This window comes from Trichosurus vulpecula, chromosome 2 (assembly GCF_011100635.1).
Source record: "Trichosurus vulpecula isolate mTriVul1 chromosome 2, mTriVul1.pri, whole genome shotgun sequence".
Lineage (NCBI taxonomy): Eukaryota > Metazoa > Chordata > Mammalia > Diprotodontia > Phalangeridae > Trichosurus > Trichosurus vulpecula.
Window position 1 is genome coordinate 371,591,164 of NC_050574.1, and position 23,634 is coordinate 371,614,797.

The following is a 23,634-nucleotide window of genomic DNA, read 5'->3' on the forward strand; positions in this document are numbered from 1 at the left end:
ACCTGCCAAGTTAGCATTTTTTTTCCTTTCTTCCACAGTCATGCCTTAGAGTATGCCCAGTGAGCCCAGTAACTTTTAGTATATAATAAAAACTGAGATTGGCACGTTCTGATTCCAAGCTCTTTCCATAAGATAAAATGCTGCAGAACCCCACCCCTTCAAGTTAGTTGTTTAACTAAATTCAAAACACTGAAGTGGAGTGTTATTTCTGGGTTTTTTAGCCTTTATGCATGCTTAGGTATTTTTTCTCTCTCCCCCCAAAAGTGGTCCTTATCCCTTATCTCTTAATCCTGTTTACATTATGCAACTTTTAAAATGAAATGTATTCAAGTCAGAGTTTTGAATGAAATGCAAATAATAGTGACCATAAAATTTAGAAAAACATAAATTAACATAAATCATGTTAGAATACCTTGGCAGAGATATACTAGCAAAATGTCATACTAGATACTTTCTTTTCCTAAAAATGATAGCAGTTTCAACAATTCATAAAAATGTTTTTAACATGTTAAAGGAATAGAAAATTAGAACTTGCAAATCTCCACTAGTCCACTATGTCCATGGACATAGGCATTCTTCTAAGCACTCATTGTACCAACCACAGACTCATTTGTGTCAGAACTTCTCTGAGAAAATTACTAACAAGTAAATTCTGAACAATTAAAACTTGAATAATGGCTGTTCTTCAGGCTATGATTTCAGCTTTCGTATATCCTTTCAGGTGACTCAATGGCTCCAACATGAATGAAACAAACAGTAAAGACAAATTTTTGAACACATGGAATTTTAAGTTCACAGATATGTAAACAGGATTTTCTCCTTTATTCTGCAAATGCAGGAACATAAAAATGCCCTCCACCCCCCCAACCCTCCCCCTTCAAATGCCCTGCTGCAAAAAGCAGCATTAAAAAAATTACTCAAGTAACAAAGCAGCTGCCTCTTCATTTAGGGGAAAAGGTGGGGAGAAGAGAAACTAATGGTATTACATCAAAGCCAAGACAGTTTTTTTTTAAAAAAATGCATAATATTAATACAATTTTTATGAGCACAGTGTTTGGATTGTTTTGTGCAACACTGAATACCTTTCTCCTAGGGCACTGGATGAACACTCATACCCTATTCCTTAACCTTAGATTTGCTTTTGGCTTTGGCTATTTTTTCATCTCCTGTACAGATAATTGAACTCCATTGATTTGTGTTATAGAAATGCAGCAAGAATACCTCTGCCCAGTAAAGAAGTACACAAAATACTAGTGAGGAAATGAAAGCTTGACTTACATAAAACAAATAGCATCTTAAAATTCTCAGTACTCAAGAAAAAAATATATTTTATGCTGGAGTTTTGAGTCTATTTTTTTCCCCAAGCCCCACCCTCTCAACCACCTGGCAAAAAAAAAATAAAAAAAAACCCAATTTATGGGTTAAAAACAAAACAAAAACACACCCTAACTCCTAAATGGGCATATTATCAGGTGATAATTTGACTATATCAAATTGCTTTTTCCTAAGGGTCCAATTGTGTCAGTAAAGAAATTTGTCTTTCTACAAATTAATTAGGGCAACACCACAGAACCAATGAGAAAAACAAAACCTTGATTGAATCACAAACACTAACAATTAGCTTTTCAAATAACATTTTAAAACCACTAACGTTTTTTACCTTATATGGTCAAGTAGATTAAAATGCATCTAAAAATCAACTATTACAAATAAAAACCTGCTTCTGTGAATTCAACTACACAAAGATGTATTTTTTCCAACAAATATAAACAATTTAAACTGTCTAATTTAGACTTCAGTACAGCATTAACAGCTCAAACTTTAAGATGCTGAACATTTCTTTTCCGCTTCAGTGCAGTGTAGGAAGAATAGCACACATTAAAGTTTGTTACGAAAATAGAGTTTATTAAAAACATCCCTATTGTTTGAGGAGCTTTCACTGTTACCTTTTCTTAAATTAAAAAAAAAATAGAAAGCACTTCTAATTATGATTTGTAAACTTTTTAAAGTCAAAACTTTTAAAAAGTTACAGCAAAAGGGTAATATTTTATTCATATTTTTGTCATTTTGTGGCTATTTTAAATAGAAGGGAAGCAATCAAATTGCTTATAATTCCCCACCAACTACTGAGGGGCTGTGATATAGCAGAAGCAAATATAATACAGCATCTGTCTGTACACCTCAAGCTCTATGCTCCAATGTCACTGTCACATTTTGACAAATTCCAGTCTCTAGCGAGAGGCCTCTACTCCTGAGGCAGAATCCTTTTCAGGTTCATCAACAGATGAAGTAGCCTCTGATGGTAACTCTTCAGTAGGATTTATAACTGTTGACTCCCCTTTATCAAGTTCTGAAATAGTGTCTGCATTTCCCACTTGGCCACTAGAAGGTTCAATGGTTTTATCACCACCTGACCTATCTATCACCTCAGGTTTTTCCTTTCCTCGATTTTCTTCCTTATCTCTACGAGAATCTCTCTCTCTCGAATCCCTGTCTCGATGTCCACTGGATCGTCTCCTCTCTTCCAAGTCTCTGTGCCTGTCTCGTTCAGGGGTTCTTCTTCCCCATTCTCTCCTTTCACGATTACTATTCTCTCTGTCATCAACACGGTTACCATAGCGTTCCCGATCATTTTCTACCCGATTTCCAAAAGACCTCCTCCCAAATCTTTCTTGGTCTCTACCTGAATTGAACTGCTGCCTATTTTCATTTCTAAATTGTTGCTGCTGTTGTGGTTGCTGTTGTGGCTGCTGTTGCCTTCCATCTCGGTCTTCAGCTCCACCAGGGCCTGGTCCTGGTCCTCCAAGTCCTGGCATTCCACCAGGCCTAACAAAAGGGCCATGGGGTGGAAAGGGGCCTTTCATTCCATGAGGTGGTGGCATTCCAAAGCCTCCTGGGCCTGGAGGTGGTCCTCTGTGCATCATATGAGGTGGCATAGGACGAGGTGGCATCAACGGGAATCGTTGCAAATGAGGTGGAGGCATTCCTGGAGGGCGTTGCAGGGGTATTAAGCCAGGCCGAGCACCCAGAAGACCAGTAGATGGCGCTTGTAACCCAATTACAGGACCAGGTGCAACTCCTTGAGTACCTAAAAAGATCAGTAAGAAAACACTTAGGAGAGAAAGTACTATTTCATTACAATCACTCTCCCTGTACATACCAGTTAAATGCTGCTTACAGCTACTCAATTTCAAATAACATCAGGTATCTATTGTACCTACCACATACAAGTTGTAACTTTGTAAGGTGCCTAAAAGCTCTGAGGTCATAATGCAGATTTTTATAATGATACAGCAAACTAAAAGGGCAATTTTATGAAACATCAACTTAGGAACAAAAAGGTCTTGAGGGAATCCTTGTGGTTTTTTTTTTTTCTTTTATTCCTAGTCAGTTTGAGAGGCAGTTTCCTATCAATTATCCATTAATAGGATAAAGTACTAAAACACTGGGGCAAATAACACAAACACTTACTAGATTTCAATTCAGCTTGTTGAGTCATTAGAAGATTGTGATCCCAAACCTGGAAATCCAATGTGTTGCATGCAATGTTGGAAAATCACTAACATGTTTTTGGTTAAATTCAATATATTCTCCCCTCCCCAGATTAAAATGTTAACTATGGCTGTTAACTCACATGTCACGTGAAATACTCACTTCAAGGTACAAATAAAGGCACACAAAAAGGTAAAAAGCATTTATTTTTCCCAAAATGCACTGCCAAAAGTCTTAAATGTTGCCAATCCAAAGTGATTTTCAGCTCTTCATCTTCTATTTCTTCTTCCAGCAGTGTTAAGAACTTGCAAAGCAAGTTCTAATAAGCCAACATTTTTTTTTTCCCGTTTTCTCACCACTGAAGGGGGCGGGGGGTCCATGTTTGGGTAGTGCAATTAACCATTTGACAAAAGGTTAACTCTCTTTTTGGCACAAGTAACCTTAATGTAGGTTGCTCAAATTCTGACATACACATAAACCCAACAGTCCTCTTGAAATGGCTTTTAAAAAATCAAGCCAGGAAGGTTCAACCTGGTCCTTCCAAACCAGAAAGTTAAAGATTAGGAACAGCATAATCAGAAAGAATCAACACTAGAAAGTTCACCACTAAAGGAATTCTTTTGGTCAAAGCAATTAATAAAATATATCCCTGACATAATGATTTTAATGATAAGCATGACAGTTACTATGTTCCTTGCCAAGTTCAAAGTTTGAGCCCAAGTTTCACAACTAAATACAATGGTTTATTTCACCTTTCTGTAAAAACTAAGATGATGGATAATTTTCCTTTTCCTTTTTAAACTTGCAAGAGGTATTTAAAAACGTCAACAATATTATGAGAAATCTTTTTGGGTTGATTCAGTGTTGTTCCTGTCTCTATTGCTCTATATAACCTTTTATATTTATTTGTAAAAGAACACCTTAATTGTCTTTAAGCATCAAATGAAAACGCGTTATGAAATGTAGAGTAACACTACCTACAGGCCAGGTTCCTTCTGTTAATCTTGTTTATTCAGCATGTATTCAAAAAATGAAAAAAGTCACTTGATTTTAAAAATGAAAACAGAATAAAATCCAAATCAACAACCAAACTCCCAGTTCACATACTTTGCTATATGCCACAAGAATCCTCACAATGAATTGTTACATCCACTCCATGTGCATGTGTGTTAATAATATAGGGTAGGTTACACAAACACAACATATGCTTCAATAAATGCATGATCTCATCAATTGCAAGCATTATTTCTTGTGTAGATCACAAAATGCCATCACCTTCTAAATGTGTAAATTTTTTCATAATTTTCTCATAGGAGAATCTACCATATGCTGCTAGAGGCTTACCTTTATGTATTTTTACATGTTAGTGCTGATTTTTGTCATGTGATAGGGCCACCTCAGTAATATCACAATCTCACTACCCCCAAAAAGGCAAGTGACAGGCCAGCAGTAATTGGCCCACATGCCAACTTTCTCATTTTTATAAAATCTGGACAGGAATTACCTCTAAATATATGAAGGGTATCTTGACTTAAAAAAATAAGGGAAAAGGCAAATTATCTTTTTCTACAGATTTCATATATTTAACCAACTGAAGAGTATGGAGAATAAAAGAGCCTAAGATACTGCTGTACTTAGCATACATTCATTACAAAACCATCACCAGCACAAACCCACAAAGCAAAACTTACTAGAAAATGCAGTTCTCCTCCAATAAGGAATATATGTGAACATACATACATGAACACAGATGACTGAGGTTTGTGTTCATATGAAATACCAAAAGCACACTTTGATTTTGAATAGGTAATTATGAAAACTATGTGTGTGTATAAAAAATGTCATTTAAATTAAGACATTCCAAATTACTTTTTTGTATAATAGAAATGAGCATAAACATTTCCCTTTTTATAACAAAGGTTTTATTACCCACTCTCCTCCACTATCATTTTAAGTGTAGCACACATTGCTAATTTAGAGATATTTAAAAAGTTGTCCTATTAGAGACTTAAACTGGGAGGAAAGGCAATATACAATCTGATTGCCAAATATGGTGAGAGAGGAAGGGGGCGGGGAGCAATATATTCTTGGAAGACAGAACTGCCCTTTAAATAGATTACATATATACAGCACATGATTTCAAAGTGATTTCTCGTACTTTACAAAGAAGGCTCACATAAAGTGCTTGTTGATAGCCACATAGCTAGTTAACTGTTGGGGCTTGGGCTCAAATCCAATTCTCACTCCTAAGGAATATTTTTCCTATTATACCATGCTGATTCTATGTAAACAAATATTAAAAAACACACAGTTGTTTCCAATTTTTTGGGTGGTAGGGGTGGTCGATCTGTGAATCTATTAGTATAGAATATTCCCCGCAATGAAACTCCCCTCTACCAATGAAGATCAATAACTGTTCTGAAACCTGGAGAACATGGAAAGGTCAAAGTGGTATGTACCCACGTCACACCTACAGGACATGTCACAAGTAGGACTTAAACCCAGTTCTGACTCAGGCCAGGCTTCTCTATCCACTATCTAGTGCTTCTTAAACTGTGGGTCGCAACTCTACCCACAGGGGTTGCAACTTACAAGTTTAAGAAGCACTGAAGGGGTCCCAAGTGGAAAAAGTTTGAGAAATGCTGCTTACCAGGCTGCCTTCAAATGTTGTAATATTTTGGGTTTGGTTAAAATGTAGCAGACTTGTGTACCAATTCAATACTGATTTTGCAAATGAAATTTCTCACATGGATCTCTGAACGGGTTTTTTTCCTAAGAACCTAAGTTGTGTTGGTTGCTTGCTCAATGATACCTTACTTTCTTGTCTCCAACACTCATATCCTTCCAAAGCTACACTGCCATGAATTATGCCTGTGGACAATACATGTGAACAAGACTACCATCTGAACCTCAGCCTCCTTTACTATTTGTTTCTTTTTCAAGTCATGCTTTCACAGCTTAGATTTAAAAGCACCAATCATCTTGAATATAATTAATACCAACCATGCACACAGGTAGATAGAGGACAGTTTAAGACAATAGTTTAGACAGTGAAATGGTTTCTAGTAAAAGTTAACCAAAATGAATTGATTTATCTTCTGAATGTCAGAGACAACTATCTTCAGGAGCAGGGACAGATCAAATTAATCTAATGTTATAGTTTTCAAAGGGGGAAAAAATGCCAAAGCTGAGGTAAATGGGGAAATTTCTGTGACAAGATAAAATTTTAAGAAAGAACAGATTTTCCTGAGATGTTAACATACAAATTCACAAACAAGAAATAAGTAGGAGTAAGATGAGGCCTTAACTCAAAAATCACAGTTTTACTATTATTAGAATACCTACGGGGCAGCTAGGTGGCGCAGTGAGTAGAGCACCGGCCCTGGAGTCAGGAGGACCTGAGTTCAAATCCGACCTCAGACACTTGACACACATACTAGCTGTGACCTTGGGCAAGTCACTTAACCCCAACTGCCCTGCCAAAAAGCAAAAAAAAAAAAAAAAAGAAAAAAGAATACCTACTCTGAAACCATGTATGATGGATGATCAAGGTTGCTGAGGCAAATGTAAGGAGGAGGTACTGGTGTCTTCTACATCAAATATACTCAGAAGCTGATATAATGGAAGATTACCAACAGGTATAGTGTATAGAACAAGGTGAAAAGGGGTTAGTTAGGAGAGCAACATTAGGGTAGAAGTTCATTATACATGATTAAAGTTTTTGAAGTGATTGTTTCTGCTTCTAATTTTTAAAAATTATTTTTCTAATCATCTTGTTTCTTTATCATCTTAAAACTAGTCAATATATCAAATAAGTGTGACATCATGTAAAAAGTTTCTTACCCCTTCTGCAAACAGTTATGAACCTATTCTTCAAAAATCAAGTTTCTTGAAAGTCATGAAACTGAATGGACTCCTCCCACTATAAACACATGGTGCAAATCTCGGGTCCTCACTGCTACTCAATAAACTTCTCTAATACTGATTATCTGGCTCATAACAAACCTACTGTCCCAAACTACTACTACTTCTTTCCTAATGACACTGATTATACTCCAGCTTCCCCACACTAACAGAATTAAATTAGAAGTAAGACTTCGGTCACAATGAAGTTAGAACTTGTTGAAAGCTGGGATGATAAATACTTAACTGGTTGCCAAAGAAGGCATGTTCTCTCTCTCTGTGACACAATCAGGAAGAGAGAATGTCCTGGAGAGTTAGGCATTCACTTGTCTCAAGGCAGAGGATGGACTAGCCAAAGACCTTCTTAGATGACTTCCAACAAATAAGGCCCTGTGGTTCAAGATGTAGGCAAAATGAAAACTCATTTATAATCTTAAGTTAGAAAAATAAGATGACTCCTTAGAAGAATTCCTTTAAAAAAAAGGTGGAAAACTTTAAGCCAAATTATCTTGCTTTGATTGCTACTCACAAGGATAAAAGTTAAGTTTTGTAGCCTTCATAAGGTTAGTCTTGACCATCCCAAGCTATGTAGCTAAGCTTGTTAAACTTATGGACAGGGAATAGACCTGTAATTTCACTGATAACAAGGAATGAGTACTAATACCAATTGGTAAAGGTACTAACAATGCAGACTGGCAGCTTTTCTGCAATTTACATTGTCAGAGAGTTGCCTAAGGCACTGGGAATGACTTAACTAGGGGCTCTACAGTCACCTCTCTATCAACCCTTTACCAGGCTACTTCTCTTGCTAAACTTATTCATTTCAATTCTATCACAAAGAATACTAAAGTGTAGTATTGTGTTTCCATTCCATTAATAGGCACTGCTAGCTGAAGAAATCAGGGTTAGTTCAAAGACAACTTTGGCATTAATTCAAAGAAAAAGGAAGAACTGACAGCAACTCAAAGCTAACAGCAGTTGTAATTCTCATGACAGCAAATCTGTCATACAAAATTCATTGTGAAAATCTGACCCAAGGAAAAATGAGAAATCTCTCTGTAATAAGATGATGAAACAGATCGTAACACAAGAGAGACTTTATAAAGCAGCATGGGGTCAGGACATGTAGGATAAATTAAATGAACAGCTCTGGAGAGCCAAACTCTTAAGATTCAGATCTAGAAGATACCTTAGAGAGTCTACTCTAGCCCTTCATTCTACAAAAAAATGCTGAAACTGAGTCCTAGCAAAGTTAATTTTCCCAAGGTCATACAGGTCTTTTGACTCCAAATCCAGCATCCTTCCTATTTTCATGGTGCATTCACCAATTCAAAAAACATTTAGTAAGGACAAATGTGTATAAGACACTGGCAACACAGTATTTTGCACGTCACTTATCACATAAATGGTGGGTAAATAGTGCCTGTTCTCAAACAGCTTATATTCTACTAGGAAGCTTACTGATGCTGACCTGCTTCAATGAGCCTACTTCACAAGAAAGGAGAAATACCTAGAAGCTAAAGAAAAGGTAGCTACTAGAAAACCTTTCCAGACTACATATGTCAATGAACTAAGCAGGGGGAAAGATAAAATGCAGCGAGGTAAAGGAGTAGTGACAGTTATTGTTTTGCACTGTTTACTGCTGTAAATTCAAGAGCTGAACATATTATGACAGCTCACAGTGACCTCACCATTTGATCAGTAGACAAGTTATTGTAATGGTAAGAAGGATGGGACTTTTTTTTTTTTTTTACTGTTTTCTCTTTTGGAATGCCAAGGCAATAGGGTGTCTGAGTCTTGCCTCTGTTGGAACTGAGAGTCACTGATTGGAAACAATGTATATGATTTGGTGCTAGTGATTAAAGATCTTTTCCACACCCCTTTTGCTAAGTGGGCACTGAGCCCTCAGGGCCCTGAACAGGGTATATGAGCTCTGTGGCTGGCATTTTGCTTTTGGGGGTACACTCACTGGAAGAGTGTTGGTGATTTGGCCAGACGAGTCTCTGGGTAGCTGTTGGAGCACCCCTACCTTCCGGCTTTGAATACCCAGGTGTTGGTGCTTCTCTCTCTCTCTGGTAACTATGTATGTAATGTCTATGGTCAGACAGATAGAAGCCTGTCTGCTGATTTATGTTATTTTGCTGTTTATAGTTTCTGCTTATAATTTCTGTTTGTATTTGCTCTGAAGTTCAGGGTGCTTTTTCCCCTGAACTAAGTGAATGATATATGTATGTTTAATTAAAGTGAGATTGTTAACCCCTTAAAGTTGCTTTCCTTAGAAAAGCAGGTCAAAGAATCTGTGCTAGCAGCCTTCCTGTGTGCTCTTGTTGTTGGTCTTTCACCTCCACAGCAGCCGCTAGCAACAATTGTTGTTGCAGTTATTAACTTGTGGTAAAAAAATAATATCTAACATTTATATAGTAGCCCTTCCTTTAAGATTTGCGAAGAGCTTCCCGTATACCATGTAATCCCTATGATGAGACAGGTGCTAATATCATCCTCATATCACTGGTGAGTAAACTAAGGCTTTCAGAGTCACACAGCTACTGTATTTAAGGCAAGATTCAAATTCAGGTCTTTCTGCCTCCAAGTCAGGCATCTTATCTACTTCACCACCTACGGTGAAACGTAATGCAGTTAAAAAGAAAGGAGAAACTTGCCTCAACATGGGGAATGTGGGGTGCATAGGAAGGGATACTTTCATTGCAGGTAATACAAAGGAGAAAGACCTTTCCAAGTGGCATAAAACAAGTCACAACCTCTCCGGGACTCAAATTTTCCTCATGGTTAAAGTGAAAAATTGGATTAGATTAACTCTAAGGTCATTAGCAACTATAAATCCAATGACTGCATGAAATCAAGACTCAAGGGAATTAAGTTAACCAACCCAATTTTGTGTATGTAGGAAGCAGCAAAGTCTGAATTTGAACCCAGTTCCTCCAGCTTCCATAGCTTCTCTTTCTGCTACCCCTCACTTATTCCATCCATAAATAAAGGAGCAAGATGAATATGCCTACTATTTCTAAAATGCTATAATTACTACGTGTATAAAGTATGGATACAGATGGACAAAATGCTTCACTGTTGCCTGCATGTGATGTGGGTTCTCAAAGGTAAAGCCAGGGTAGAGCAGATTTTGGTAGGTATTACACCAAAATATAGGATTTTCAAAGTTGGATGTGGGTAAGGACTGTCTCGTCTCATCTCATGGCCAGTCAGTTAAATTCAGGTAGATATATTACAAGTTTGGGTGTAAGATGATCAATTTTTAGTCATAACAATTCTTGAAGACCACATACTAAGTTATAGGAGAAATAAGATTTTATAGTTGAGGAAAGTGAGGCTTACAAAAATTAAGTGATTCCCTTATGGTCACACTGCTTAGTAACAGGGTACATGTTATTATAGCAAACTTCAAAACATTATTGAGTTCCACCATAGCATTTCACTTCTCTCCTTACCACTAGTTGTGAGAACTGGGACTGCCCCACTACCAAACCACTGAGGGGTGGCTCCATGTGATAAGACAAAGGCTCTATTCAGCATGGTAAAGTATTTAGAGTTTGGGGGGGAAGGGTGTAGTTGTCAAGGATCGATTCCACAAGGTATCTAGTGCCTGATGAAGAGAGGACTGCCTGTTTCCTTCTTTGATGCTACTGCTTTTGAGGATGGTTTCTTTCCTCCCTGGTCCACAGAGTAACGATTAGTCTTGAAGTTTTTCTTTTATTTATCTCTGAAGCAGTCCTCTTGAGGTTTCCTAAGAATTTATAATGCTAGTAGCAAATGACGTTATATATTCTTCTTTCTATAGCCTCACCTCTTCTTTTTCCTTAGTTCCTATTTGGAAAAACTGTAGATATTAATGAGTGTGGGTGTAAAAATGGTTGGAATTTAAATTCCTCTACATTGCATAGTAAGCTGGATTTATTCTCATCATCAGTCCTACTATTGAAGTTTAGTGGGTCAGTAAAAAAAGAAAAACAAGGAAATCCCAAGTAGTAGTGAGGGGAAAAGAACCAATCAACATATATTTATTAAGTGGTTACACTGTACCAGACAACATAATAGGCACTGGGGAAACAAATATAAAGAGCAAGATAATCCTTATTCACAATTCAAGTGGGAGAGACAAATACATATGAAAATACATACACTATTCACATAAAGTTTATTTATATATACAAGGAAGACAGCAGCAATTGAGTTAATCAGGAAAGGCTTCATGAAGATGATGGTGCCTGAGGTGCATCTCAAAGAGAGGGACTTTATGAGTCAGATGTGAGGGAGGAACACATTCCAGGAAAGTGAGACGGCAAGTAAAACAAAGGTATGGAGATGGAAGGTGGAAGGTCCCATGTGAGGAACAGCTTGAAGGTTAATTTGGCTTCATCATAAGAGATAGGAGGGGGAGTAACATCCAATGAGACTAGAGAGAGAGAGATTTGGACCAGGCTGTATAAGGTTTTTTTTTTTGTTTGTTTGTTTGGAAGAGGTTTTAAGGTTCTTTTGGTCCCTTGTTCCAAACAACCAATGAAGACTGGTTACATTTTTATGTAAAATTAATCAGTGTATCTCCTTTCATTTGACCATCTTATTTTTTCAAATCAATAATTTGCTTAAATAGGTTAGGCTGGAATTGTTTTAATTTAAAGTTGAATGTCATTTTCTCTTTTACTCTTTAGCTTTCTATTAATTTTCTTCAATAGGAAGCCCCTGGAGTTTGTTGAATAGGGAATCACAATGGTCAGATCGGTGTTTATGGAAAATTACTCTGGCAGCAGTTTGTAGGATAGAGTCAAATTGTATGAGCTGAGGTAGGGTAAGGATTAGGAAGCTATTGCAAAAATACAAGCAATAGGTTAGCCTGAGCTAGGGTGGTGACTGTGTGAGGGAGAGGAATTGGAAGTAAGAGATACTGTGAAATCAGAAAGGGCAGGATTTGGTAACTGATTGGATATATATGGTGAGGAATCAAGGATAGTGCCTAAGTTATAAACATGGCAAGTTTTAAGGACAGTAGTGTCCTTGACAGAAACAGTAGCATTTGGCAGAGGGGAGAGTTTGTGGGAAAAGAAAATGAATTCCATGTTACATATACTGAATTTAAGATGTCTCAAACATCCATTTTAAAATTCATGCTGGGCAATTGGTGATCTGAGACTAAAGCTCTAGGGATACACTGAGGCTAGATATGTAGATCTAGGAAGTCATATGCAGAGATATGAGCTAAACCCATAGGAGCTGATGAAGCTACCAAGAGAGTATAAAGATAAAAAGGGCCTAAGACAAAATCCTTGAGGAACAGCCACAGTTGGGGTGTGATTAGAAGCTAGCAAAAGAAACTAAAGGTTAGATAGAAAAGGAGGAACTCCTTAGGAGAGAGTTGTGTCAGGAAAACCTGAAGACGAGAAAGTATCCAAGTGGAGAGGGTGATCAACAGTGTTAAATACAGCAGATAACTGAGAATGATGATGACTGAAAAAGATTATCAGAGTTGGCAATTAAGACATCAAAGGTAACTTTAGAGAAAGTAGTTTCAGTTGAATAATGAAGTCAGAAGTGAAAGTGCAAAAGATTGAGAAGAGAAAGGAGAGAAGATGAGGTAGTGTGTGTGTGCAACCTTTTCAAGGAGTCTGACTAAGAAATGGAGAAGAGATATAGGACAATAGCTTGAGGGGTCCTGTGGCCACTAAACCACCTGGTCAGGCTTGGGCAGCCATTCCATTTAAGTAGGCAGACTGTGTGGATTCCCTTAAGCAAAGAGATTTCAAGCCCTTTAGTAACTAAAAATACCAAATAAGAAATACTGTTGAAATCCACAGGATGCTCTTCAGTTTATAAAGAAGATTCAGGTTCTGTGATTCAGAACATCACAAATCACTGGGACAAAAACAGGAAAACATAATTGCACATTTATACTGTTAAGGTTCTTTGTTTATAAAAAGAAAAAAAGGCATTTGTTCAATTTAGACGCTTTCTTTTACAAATTTTGCAGCATCAGTGAAGCATCAAGTCTTCACTATAAATCAATGAAGCAAGCATTATTAGCTTTATACGATCTGCAAGGCACTGTACTCAGCACTGGAGATAAAAAGATAAACAAAACAGTTGTCCTTAAGGGGCTTATGTTTTAAAGCAATACTTATAAATACGTATAAAACAACTGCAAGGTATTTGTGGGACACAGGGGGAAGAAGAGCAGAAGTAGCTGGGGGATCAGGAAAGGATTCATATGGTGGCATTTGAGGTGAAGTGAAGGGATGTGACGAGGTAGAGCATTCTGGCCTTGTCAACAGGAAATGGAACATCATATGTAAGGAATGCAAGAAGGCCGATTTGGCCAGATCTCTGAGTGAAGAAGAGTAATATACAATAAGTCTGAAAAAGGTAGGTTGGCTCTCGGTTACAAAGAACTCTAAATATCAAACAGAAGAATCTACGTTTGGTATTACAAGCAAGGGATGTATATGGAATACCATAAAAACTATGCTTTATGCCGGAAATAGTACAGAGGATGGATTTGAGAGAAGAGATACTTGAGTCATGTATTTGAATCACTGTGAGTAGAGCTAAGATGGTTTAATTTGAGACACCTATGGGATTTACCTCAGACAAGAAGAATCCCTATCTGTTGACTAAGGCCAGTGCTTTTTTTCACCTTTTAAAATAAGGCATGTTAACCATCTTTTAAAAAATAAACCATAAGAAAAAAGAATTTAATGAAGCATTAACCACTGGTAAATTATTAATACTAGGCTGAATTATTTTTTCATACCTCCTAAAATGTATGTTATATTCTTCCATTAACTGGTCAATAAGTGTCCTTAAGCAAAATATCAGACTTTGGGGATGAATGTGTATACAATGATCAAATATAAGTAACTCTTTTGGATTATTCATGGTATTGGTCTCCTCATTAGCACAGCTAAATTGTGGCTATATTTAATCAACATTTATGTCTTACTAAGACATAAATGCAACAAAGATTATTTTTTACAACAAAAATGAATCTTTCGCCAATTTTAATTCATAACAATCAGCACAAAAATAATGTAAGCTGAAAATTCTGATTTATCTGTATAACTCACTGGGTGAGCATGGCATGGTGTTTATATCAGAATGATTAATACAATTTTTATATTTACATAGCTTAATGATAATGTATATAACAAAAGGTATGTTTCACATAATCCTAGGACAGATATGAGGTTATAGCAATGCCTAATTCTTTTTCATTACTGCTAATGGCGCAAACATAACGGCCAATCTAAATATTGGCATAAAAAGTAAGATTGGCACAGCCATACTTTACCCAAGACAAAGAACCTTAATTTCTTGCCTTGGGCTAATCAAAGACATTTCTTGGTAAAGAGTAAGAATTCATATTGGCTAATGAAAAGGAAAGCACCAAGAGCATTACAAAAATAATCTAATTAAAATAATTTAATTATTTTTGTAATCAGGAGGATTTTCTATTTCATGAAACATTTTACCACTCTCAAGAACTATATAAATGTATTAGTTTTCATTTGTTTGTTCTTTGAAAAACCCAAATAGAAAAACATAAAAACATTAACTCACCCAGAAGTGAAACAGGCTGGGTAACAGGAGGTGCAGCAGGTGGAACAGCAGACCCATACATTTTCGCACTGTCACCAGATTCGGCATTTCCTCTAGCCCCAGAAACCACTGTTGGAATGGGATTTCCAATAGATAAGTCTTTTGTAGTGTCTTCATTTATACCAGCGATAGTAGCTAAGGAATATAATCATATCAACATGTAAAGCTGAATAACTTATTCCCCTCCTTATCTGATAAAATACCTTGACGTCCTATATGCCCTTTGTTGTTTCTTTCACTCTCTCCCTCTCTCACTCACTCACACACAAAATAAAGGGAAAAAATGCTTACAATTTGGGATGGTTATTGGTGGAGTGTGCGGAGGAGGAATAGACACTGGTGGTGTTATAGGAGGTGGGGGTCCAGGAGGAAGAAAACCTAGAAAAAGAAAAAATAATCACAATTTATATTTTGTAGTAAAACTATGGAAAATATCCTGCACTGAGTCTAAATCCCTGTAGACAAGTGAGATCTGTCACAGCTGCTCCTATTTATAGATGATACTGTACTGAGTACATCAAGTCTCAAAATACTATACTGCCTCCTCAGTAAAATACATATTTATTCGAGGGAGATTAACCTAACAATCTGCATCAGTGAAACAAAATGAATTTAAAATGTATACTGTTATACCACATAGTTGAACAGCTGGCCCTTTGAGTTGGCCTATTAGCACAGTTATCTTGGCCAGGCACAGCAGATGGACAATGAATTAGGCCCAGATTTGAAGAATAAAAGTTATTCAGGCTACACTGAATTTTGGAATTATAAAGCAATTTCAACAACTCCAATCTCCTGCCTGAAATTAAAACCCCTCACCGTAGAGAAGCATTATGACTACGAATGTAATACAATTCCAAAAGTGCCAAGACAGTAAGGCAAATTATAAGGAAGAGATGAATAACGGGTCCAATTATGCTATAGCATATTACCAACACTATCAGAAATGGTGTGAAAGAGATCAGGAAAATTTATGATTTAAAAAAAAAAGAACTGGGTTATGAAAATGGATATCCTAAGATATATAATAGTAATCACAACCTACTGACCGATCCAGAGGAAGGTTACCACTACAATGGGTAGATCCTTAATGGAAAATTTGTGGGAAGACATTGACAGAAATCAAACAGGATGATAAAGTACAAAAACATTTCAATCTATGTTGTCATAGAGAGTATCCACATTGAAGAGTCCTTGAAGAAATACACCAAATACTACCAAAGAAATACAGCTGGGCCCCAAGATTCTTGTTCTAATGTTCTGTCCATGACAACACTGCCTCTTTATAATATGCCTGTCACCCCCGATTCTAAGTTAGCACTACTTTCTTAAATAAGTTAGCAATACCTGGTGGTAAATGCATTGGGTTGAATCCTGGGCGTAAAAATGGTGGAGGAGGAGGGGGAGGCACTCCATGACCAAAACCAGGTGGGGGAATTCCTAAAGGTGGTGTGAAAGTAGGTGGCTGGAGTGTACCAACTACTGGGGGACCTGGTTGGTGTGGTGGGACCTAAAAAGGGAAAGAAGAGGAAGAGTTTACACATATGAAAGATATCATATATAATACATGTAAATGTATGTATAAACATGTAATAATCAACATAACATGAATAATAAAACACAATTTCCACACTACTAAAGAGCTGATATTACCAATTTATGGTGTCAGATTCAACCTAACCTGTACAGACTCTAAGAGCTGTTATTTAAAAATAAGTCCATTTCTTACCAGTTTTATCTATTTTGTGTAGAAGAAAAAGGTGCAACTGTTATGATGGCTTGATATTTGCTTTTATTCTCTTATATAATATGCAAAATATGATAAAGTTCCAAGCTAAGATTTGGACTGGATGGAATTAGACATGGTTAAATCCACACAACTGCGGTGCTGATTTTTCAAAATATATATTCCCAAGGTGAATTAAAGAATATTTAAGGACAACAGTAAGCAAACGTCTAGAAGTACCTTAATTTTAAAAATAGCCCACATATTTAGATACAACAGAGAGCTAGGTATAATACAATGAAATAACAAGCCTGTTCATTTCTCATTTTATTTGTTTTAAATAAGAATATGCTTCCTCAAACTTATACCCCCAACTACCCTTCTCTAACTAAGAACGCAGAAAGACAAAACACATTAACGTATAGTCAATCAAACTTCCACACTGGGGGGTTGGTCTCAAAAAATGTCTCATTCCACATCCTGAGTCCTTTACCTCTCTTATCATTAGTCCTCTGAATTCCGACTGGTCATTAAACTGACAAAAAAGCTAAGCACAATAGTATGCCATCACACCCACCATAACTTGTTCATCCATTCCACTCCAAAGAATGGGAATATGAGGTGGAGTAATCGGAGGCCTTGAGTGTAACAAATACTATGCTACTATGTTTCTTTGCTTATACATGAATGCTGATACCTACCCCCTCCCCCACGTTTTAACGATTATTGCTTTGCAGTATAGAGATCTGGTACTGTCAGATCCCTTTCCTTCCCACTTTTTTTCATTACTTCCTTGAGAATTCCTGACCGTTTGTTCCTATAAAGGTATTCCATCACTTTTTTGTAGCTCTGTAAATTTTTCTTTTGGTAGCTTGATAGTCAAATAAGTTCGGAGATATTGCCATTTTTATTATGATAGCACAGTCTTCCTTCCCACAAGGAATTAATATTTCTCTGTATTTCTGTAAGAATGTTTTTTTACTTGTGTCCTGTCTTTATAGATGGGTTTCCAAATATTTAATTCATTTTCTAGTTATTTTGAATGGAATTTCTCTTTCTCACCTTTGACTATTAGGTTTTATTATTAATATTACAGAAAGGATGATAATTTTTGTGTTAATTTTATATAGTTACAATGGACATTCCTGATTTTCTCTGATTTTACTGGAAGGTACTCTATTGGTTCTCCATTACACACAATGCTGCTTCTTAGTGTTAGACATTTACTTTAAGAAAGCTCCATTACTTTTATTTTTTTATATATTTTGAACAGAAATTAATGGGTGTCATATTTTGTAAGAAAACAATCTTTTCTACATATTAATCTAATCATGTGATTTTAACTTTTTTTTTGGTTGATATTGTTGTTAATATGGTCTGCCATGGCTATAATTTTCCTAAGATTGAAACAAACTTGCATTACATAATTCCAACTTAGTCTATGTGTGATCTTTTTATCGTCAATATTTTCATTACTATTTCATTCCATATTTTTTAGTTGATGTTGAATAAGAATATTGGTCTTTAGAGGACTTAATATGCATGGTATCTCCCTAGTCAACAAGAAATTTGTGGTAACCTTTCTTCTTTTCTAATCCTACATTTTCTGGATGTTATTTTTGTGTACCATCTTTTACTTGTGGGTAATTACTAAATTCAAGCAGACCATTTAATCTCTTTCTTACCTTTAGGTCAATTTTTATTTCTTAATTATGGTGTCAGGTAATTTACAATATATATATAGAGCACTAAGCTTTCAGCAGCATGTAGAGAAACTTAACATCCACTGAGAATCTCTCATTAAAATTTGAACTTTTAGTAGGACATCCTCCATGATAATAGCAAACACTCTTTGGCAAACATAGTTTTATATCTTGCTTGTTATTCTTTAGAAAACAAACTTTTCCTGATGCTGCAACTCAAGACAAATTTAAAGATTTAAAGATGTGTGGAAGACCTCTTGCTGGAGAACAGCCTTTAAAGCTGCATTTAGCATTTGACTCCATGAGAAAAATTTGTAATCAAACAAATATAAAAGTTCATGAGTTTTGAATATCTTTCACTCAATTGTGTTATTGTAAAGACATGGTCTACCAGAGGAACTGGTTCATAAAGGATGATATTGAGTTAGGAAAAGAAAGGCTCATGTTCAAATCCTAGATCTTCCCCCTTACTCTGTGTGACCTTGGGCAAGTCACTTAACTTCTCTCTGGGCCTCCATCTCCTCCTCATTTATAAAATGAAGGGATTGTACTAAGTGATAGCTAAGGTACCTCCTAGTTGTAAAATCTATGATACTATAAAGCCTGCCTATTCTGTCCTCATTTTTTTCATATTAAATCACTTTCACAAAGACTTCATAAAAATTAAGAAAAAAAAATACAGGTTAATAGATGTCAAAGTTCTTTCAACTAGTTCATGATTTTTTTCTGATCTGTTGCTATATTTTATTCTTTAAAACGTCTTGAAAAACCAATCCCTCAAGATTTTCTTTTAAAAAATATACAAAAAATATTTTTTCTTTCCCTTCCAAACTCTTCCATCAAGAGGGCAGGAAGATAATCTTTTATAACAAATATGCATAGTTAAGCAAAAAAAACAAACAAACCAAAAACCTGATCATGTCCAAAAAACTTATATCTTGTTCTATATCTTGATATAGAAGACCAATTTGATACTCATTTCATGGGTTGCCATGGCCAACTAAGTAGTGCTAGGAAGTTAGGAAGTATTTGATACATGAGTTTGTCTCCAATATTGATACCATTCTCCATGAAAATAGGGGAAAAAATTCCTTGACCAAGTAAGAAAGAACCAGGTCAAACTCAGACTTAGGTCTAAGAAAGGAGGCTGTTATAATACATCCTATAAAGGTTAAAGTAAAAAATAGGTACCAGGGGAAAAAAAGCACAATTTATTTAAATTCTATAACCTCTTATTAAAAGGAATGTTTGTGTTGTAAATGGATCTGCCAGTTTAGTAAATCTGATATGTCAGAATTTGGAAAGTCAAGTGGTCACGGAAATACACCTAACAAGGAGAGAAAAAGGACTGTAGATTTAATTAGGCCACTGTTTTGCTTTTGGCCCAAATTCTCAAAATGTTAGGGCTGTGGTAGGAAAGTGTCAACTGTGAATTTAACAAATTGAATTAACTTATAAAGAGGAAAATAAAAAAGATTAAGTTCCAACTAGAAAAAATATTAAAAGGCCACTAGCAACTGACCCCATAAACAGGTCCACAAAGAGCAGCAAACAAGCAGTTTACCAGAGCAGAAAGACACCAAAAATGTAATCAAAGAGGGCAAGGAAAATTGTGTAATAATCTGCAGAATAAATGTAATGTCTACTTCTTTGTTAGCAACAAGCAGGACCCACATATGCACAGAATATATCTCTAAGAGACTAGTTTCTCAAAAGGAGCCATAAAGTACTAGAAGAATGCACCTGTAGCGTCTAGATAATCAACTACTCCCTTAAACAATGTTAATACTTCAAAAATGAAATGCAGAAAAGCACTTATTTTTTGAATGGTAAAGGGGAATTTTGTCAGGAGACTGGAGGAAGGAAGAATGTAACATAGAAAAAGAAAAAGGATCACTCAAACATTTGCAGTGATGTAACAGTATAAAGTTCTTGCTGAAGAGCAAGGAGATGGATTATCTGAAAAGAAGCAGCCCCTTGAGCACCAAGAAACTATGAAGGGGACTCACAGGTGCTATCAACTGAGGGTACAGTCATGGATGGATGAAAAATAAAGAGGGATATAGTGGTGGTTGCTGAACATCTCACCCACTCGTGACAACCATGTGGGATGCTTATTTGGTCAATTTGTCAATCTGACATAACAGACAAGCCTGTTATATTCCAAGAGCATACAACAAGAACATTTTAAAAAAGAAATCACAGTTATCCAACTTTTTTAGTCCCCCAGGACATCTTATATTTTAGGAAAAACAAAAAAATCAGACCTTATAATGCAACTTATTACCATCACTTACAGATAGTATCTAAGAAATAGGCAAAAATATAACTCTTGTTCTCAAACATCTATATACAAATATCCAAAATAACAGATAGAAAACAAAAGCTTCACACATGGAAGAGAATTCAGTCACACAGATTTCTCTGTCACTCAAAAAAATGGCACTTATGATGGGAGTTTGGCTGTGAAAGGATATACTTTATTAAAAAGAAAAAGAGAAGATATACATGAAGAAAATGAGGAACTGAAGATAGGGAAACTTGGTGGACAAAATTGTAATAATAATCAACAGAGACAGAAATAGAAGCAATGTCAAAATATACCATAGATAGTAGGTACCCCTCGTGTCTCCCCCCAATCATACCTACTCATCTGGTTTTCTTTATGTGTAAGTATTTTCTTCTGGCTCAAAGAAAAGCAAACTAATAATTTCTTGACTTAATGATAAATTTATCACTTTTAAATAGGGGTCTATGAACACATTCTATTTTAATATTTTGATAACTACTTCAACTGACTTCCTCTGTAATTCTATGTTATCTTATCTGTTTTAAAAACCTTACTGTGAGAGAGGAGCTGGGAAGATAATGAATTAGGTCAGAATTTAAGCCCTCCAAATTTCCTCCACAAAAAAAGACACAACATTGCCTCAGAGAAGCAGAAATAAACACAATATGAAGCAGTTGTCCTCCTAAAACAATCTGAGAAGATCCCAGGAAAGACTGGACTGAGGTTTGGCCTGAGTGGGAAAGGTAAACACCTCCAAGCCTGCTCTGCAAAATCAACAAACAACAGGCCATGGGGGCAGCTGAGCTCAGAGGCAGCCTCAGTCTTAGAAACTTTCATTTTGAATATAGTAATCTACTCTCTGATAAACCCAAAGAGTCCAGCTTCTGGGATGAGAACTCACTATTTTACAAAAACTGCTGGGAAAACTGCAAAATAGTATGGCAGAAACTGGGCATGGACCAACATCTTATTCCATAAACCAAAATAAAGTCAAATTGGGTTCACAATTTAGATATAAAGCCTGACACTATAAGCAATTTGGGAGAGAAGGGAATAGTTTACCTGTCAGACTTACAGAGAAGGGAAGAATTTATGACTAAACAAGAGATAGAGAGCATAAAATGGATTATTTTGATTACATTAAATTGAAAAGTTTTTGTACAAACAAAGCCAATACAACCAAGATTAAGAGGGAAACAGAAAATTGGGAAAGAATTTTTACAGCCAGTGTCTCCGACAAAGGCCTCATCTCGAAAATATACAGGGAACTGAGTCAAATTTATAAGAATACAAGTCATTCCCCAATTGAGAAATGATCAAAGGATATGAACAGGCAATTTTCAGAGGAATAAATCAAAGATATCTATAGGCATATGAAAAAATGCTCTAAATCTCTATTGATTAGAGAAATTGGCTAACATGTCAAAACAGGAAAATGATAAGCACTGGAGAAGATGTGGGAAAAATTGGAACACTACTGCCATTATTGGTTGAGTTGTGAACTGATCCAACCATTCTGGAGAGCAATTTGGAACTATGTCCAAAGGGCTATAAAACTGTACATACCCTTTGATCCAGCAATACCACTTCTAGGACTATATCCCAAAGAGATCATGCAGGGGGGAAAGGACCCATATGTACAAAAATATTTATAGCAGCTCTTTCTGTGGTGGCAAAGAACTGGAAACCAAGAGGTTGTCCATCAACTGGGGAATGGCTAAACAAATTGTGGTATATGAATGTAATGGGATACTATTGTGCTATAAGAAATGAGGAACAGATGGACTTCATAAGAACCTGGAGAAACTAGTATGATCTGATGATGACTGAAGGGAACAGAACTAGGAGAACATTGTACACAACCACAGACACACTGCTTCTGTGATAACTTTGATAGACTTGGTTCTTCTCAACAGTGCAAGGTACTAACACAGCTCCAAAAGACTCATGATGGAAAAGACTATCCACATCCAGAGAAAGAATTACGGAGTCTGAATGCAGACTGAAGCAAACTATTTGCTCTCTCTTTTTTTAAATTTTATTTTCGGTTTTGTTTCATCTTTCTCATGATTTATTCCATTGGTTATAATTCTTTACAACTTGATTATTGGGAAAATGGGTTTAATATGAAGGTGTATGTAGAACCAAAATCAGATCACATGATGTCTTGGGGGGGAGGAGGAGCAAGAGAAAATTTGGAACTCAAAAACTTGTGGAACTAAGTGTTGTAAACAAAAAAAAAAATCTTAGAAACAGTAGGGAATTATAAATTCAGTATTTGTTTCCAGCATATATTTTGTAACAAATGCATTATCAATGAACAAACATCCTTCTATATAGGATATATAAGGGAGTGTAGAAGGGTATTAAGATTTATGGGAATGGGAGGATGGGGCAGGATCCTTGGGGGGGGTTGGGAAGTAATAGGAGGGCAAGGTAGTCAGTCAAGTAAAGTAAAGGAATCAAGAGGGATAGGAATCAAGAAATTTGCACGAATATAAAAACAAAGATTAAGAGTAGAGTATGTTTGGAAAGGTATATGTCTATATATGTATGTATATATCTATAGCTATAGAAAAAGATATCTAAACTTTATTGTAGCATTCGAGGATGGGGTGGGGAGAGAGGAAAAAAGAACAGAGTAAAAACGTGCACAGCAGAGAACGAAAGAAAATTCACAAGGAAGCAAAGGAAAGATGAACAATTCTCAAAACACATATTATTTATTATAAAGGCTTTCCTGAAATGAAAATCTATTAGTTTCTTTTCTCTACTCTGTATTTGTGTTCTGGCATTTGAATGCAAAATAAAACGAAATTAGAAAAAAAAAACCCACTCTTAAATAAACCTCATGGTGCTCTTGCATTAAAAAAAAAAAGGTCTAAGGGCAATTGAGTGCA

At 36.1% G+C, this 23,634-nt stretch overlaps 1 protein-coding gene across 6 annotated transcripts in view; it reads right to left on the minus strand.

The window, feature by feature from the left end:
- Positions 1 to 1,450: 1,450 nt before the first annotated feature.
- SCAF4 (SR-related CTD associated factor 4) overlaps positions 1,451 to 23,634 on the minus strand; it is a 114,430-nt gene continuing 92,246 nt past the window's right edge. For 4 of the 6 annotated variants that reach the window (XM_036743388.1, XM_036743389.1, XM_036743393.1 and 1 more), the window contains 4 exons: positions 16,363 to 16,525; positions 15,307 to 15,393; positions 14,977 to 15,150; positions 1,451 to 3,088 (listed from right to left, as the gene is read on the minus strand). In XM_036743388.1, coding sequence (XP_036599283.1) covers positions 2,232 to 3,088; positions 14,977 to 15,150; positions 15,307 to 15,393; positions 16,363 to 16,525 — 1,281 coding nt within the window. In that variant the 3' untranslated portion in view covers positions 1,451 to 2,231. The remainder of the gene's footprint in view (positions 3,089 to 14,976; positions 15,151 to 15,306; positions 15,394 to 16,362; positions 16,526 to 23,634) is intronic. The other 2 variants (XM_036743391.1, XM_036743392.1) reach the window with 1 other exon arrangement.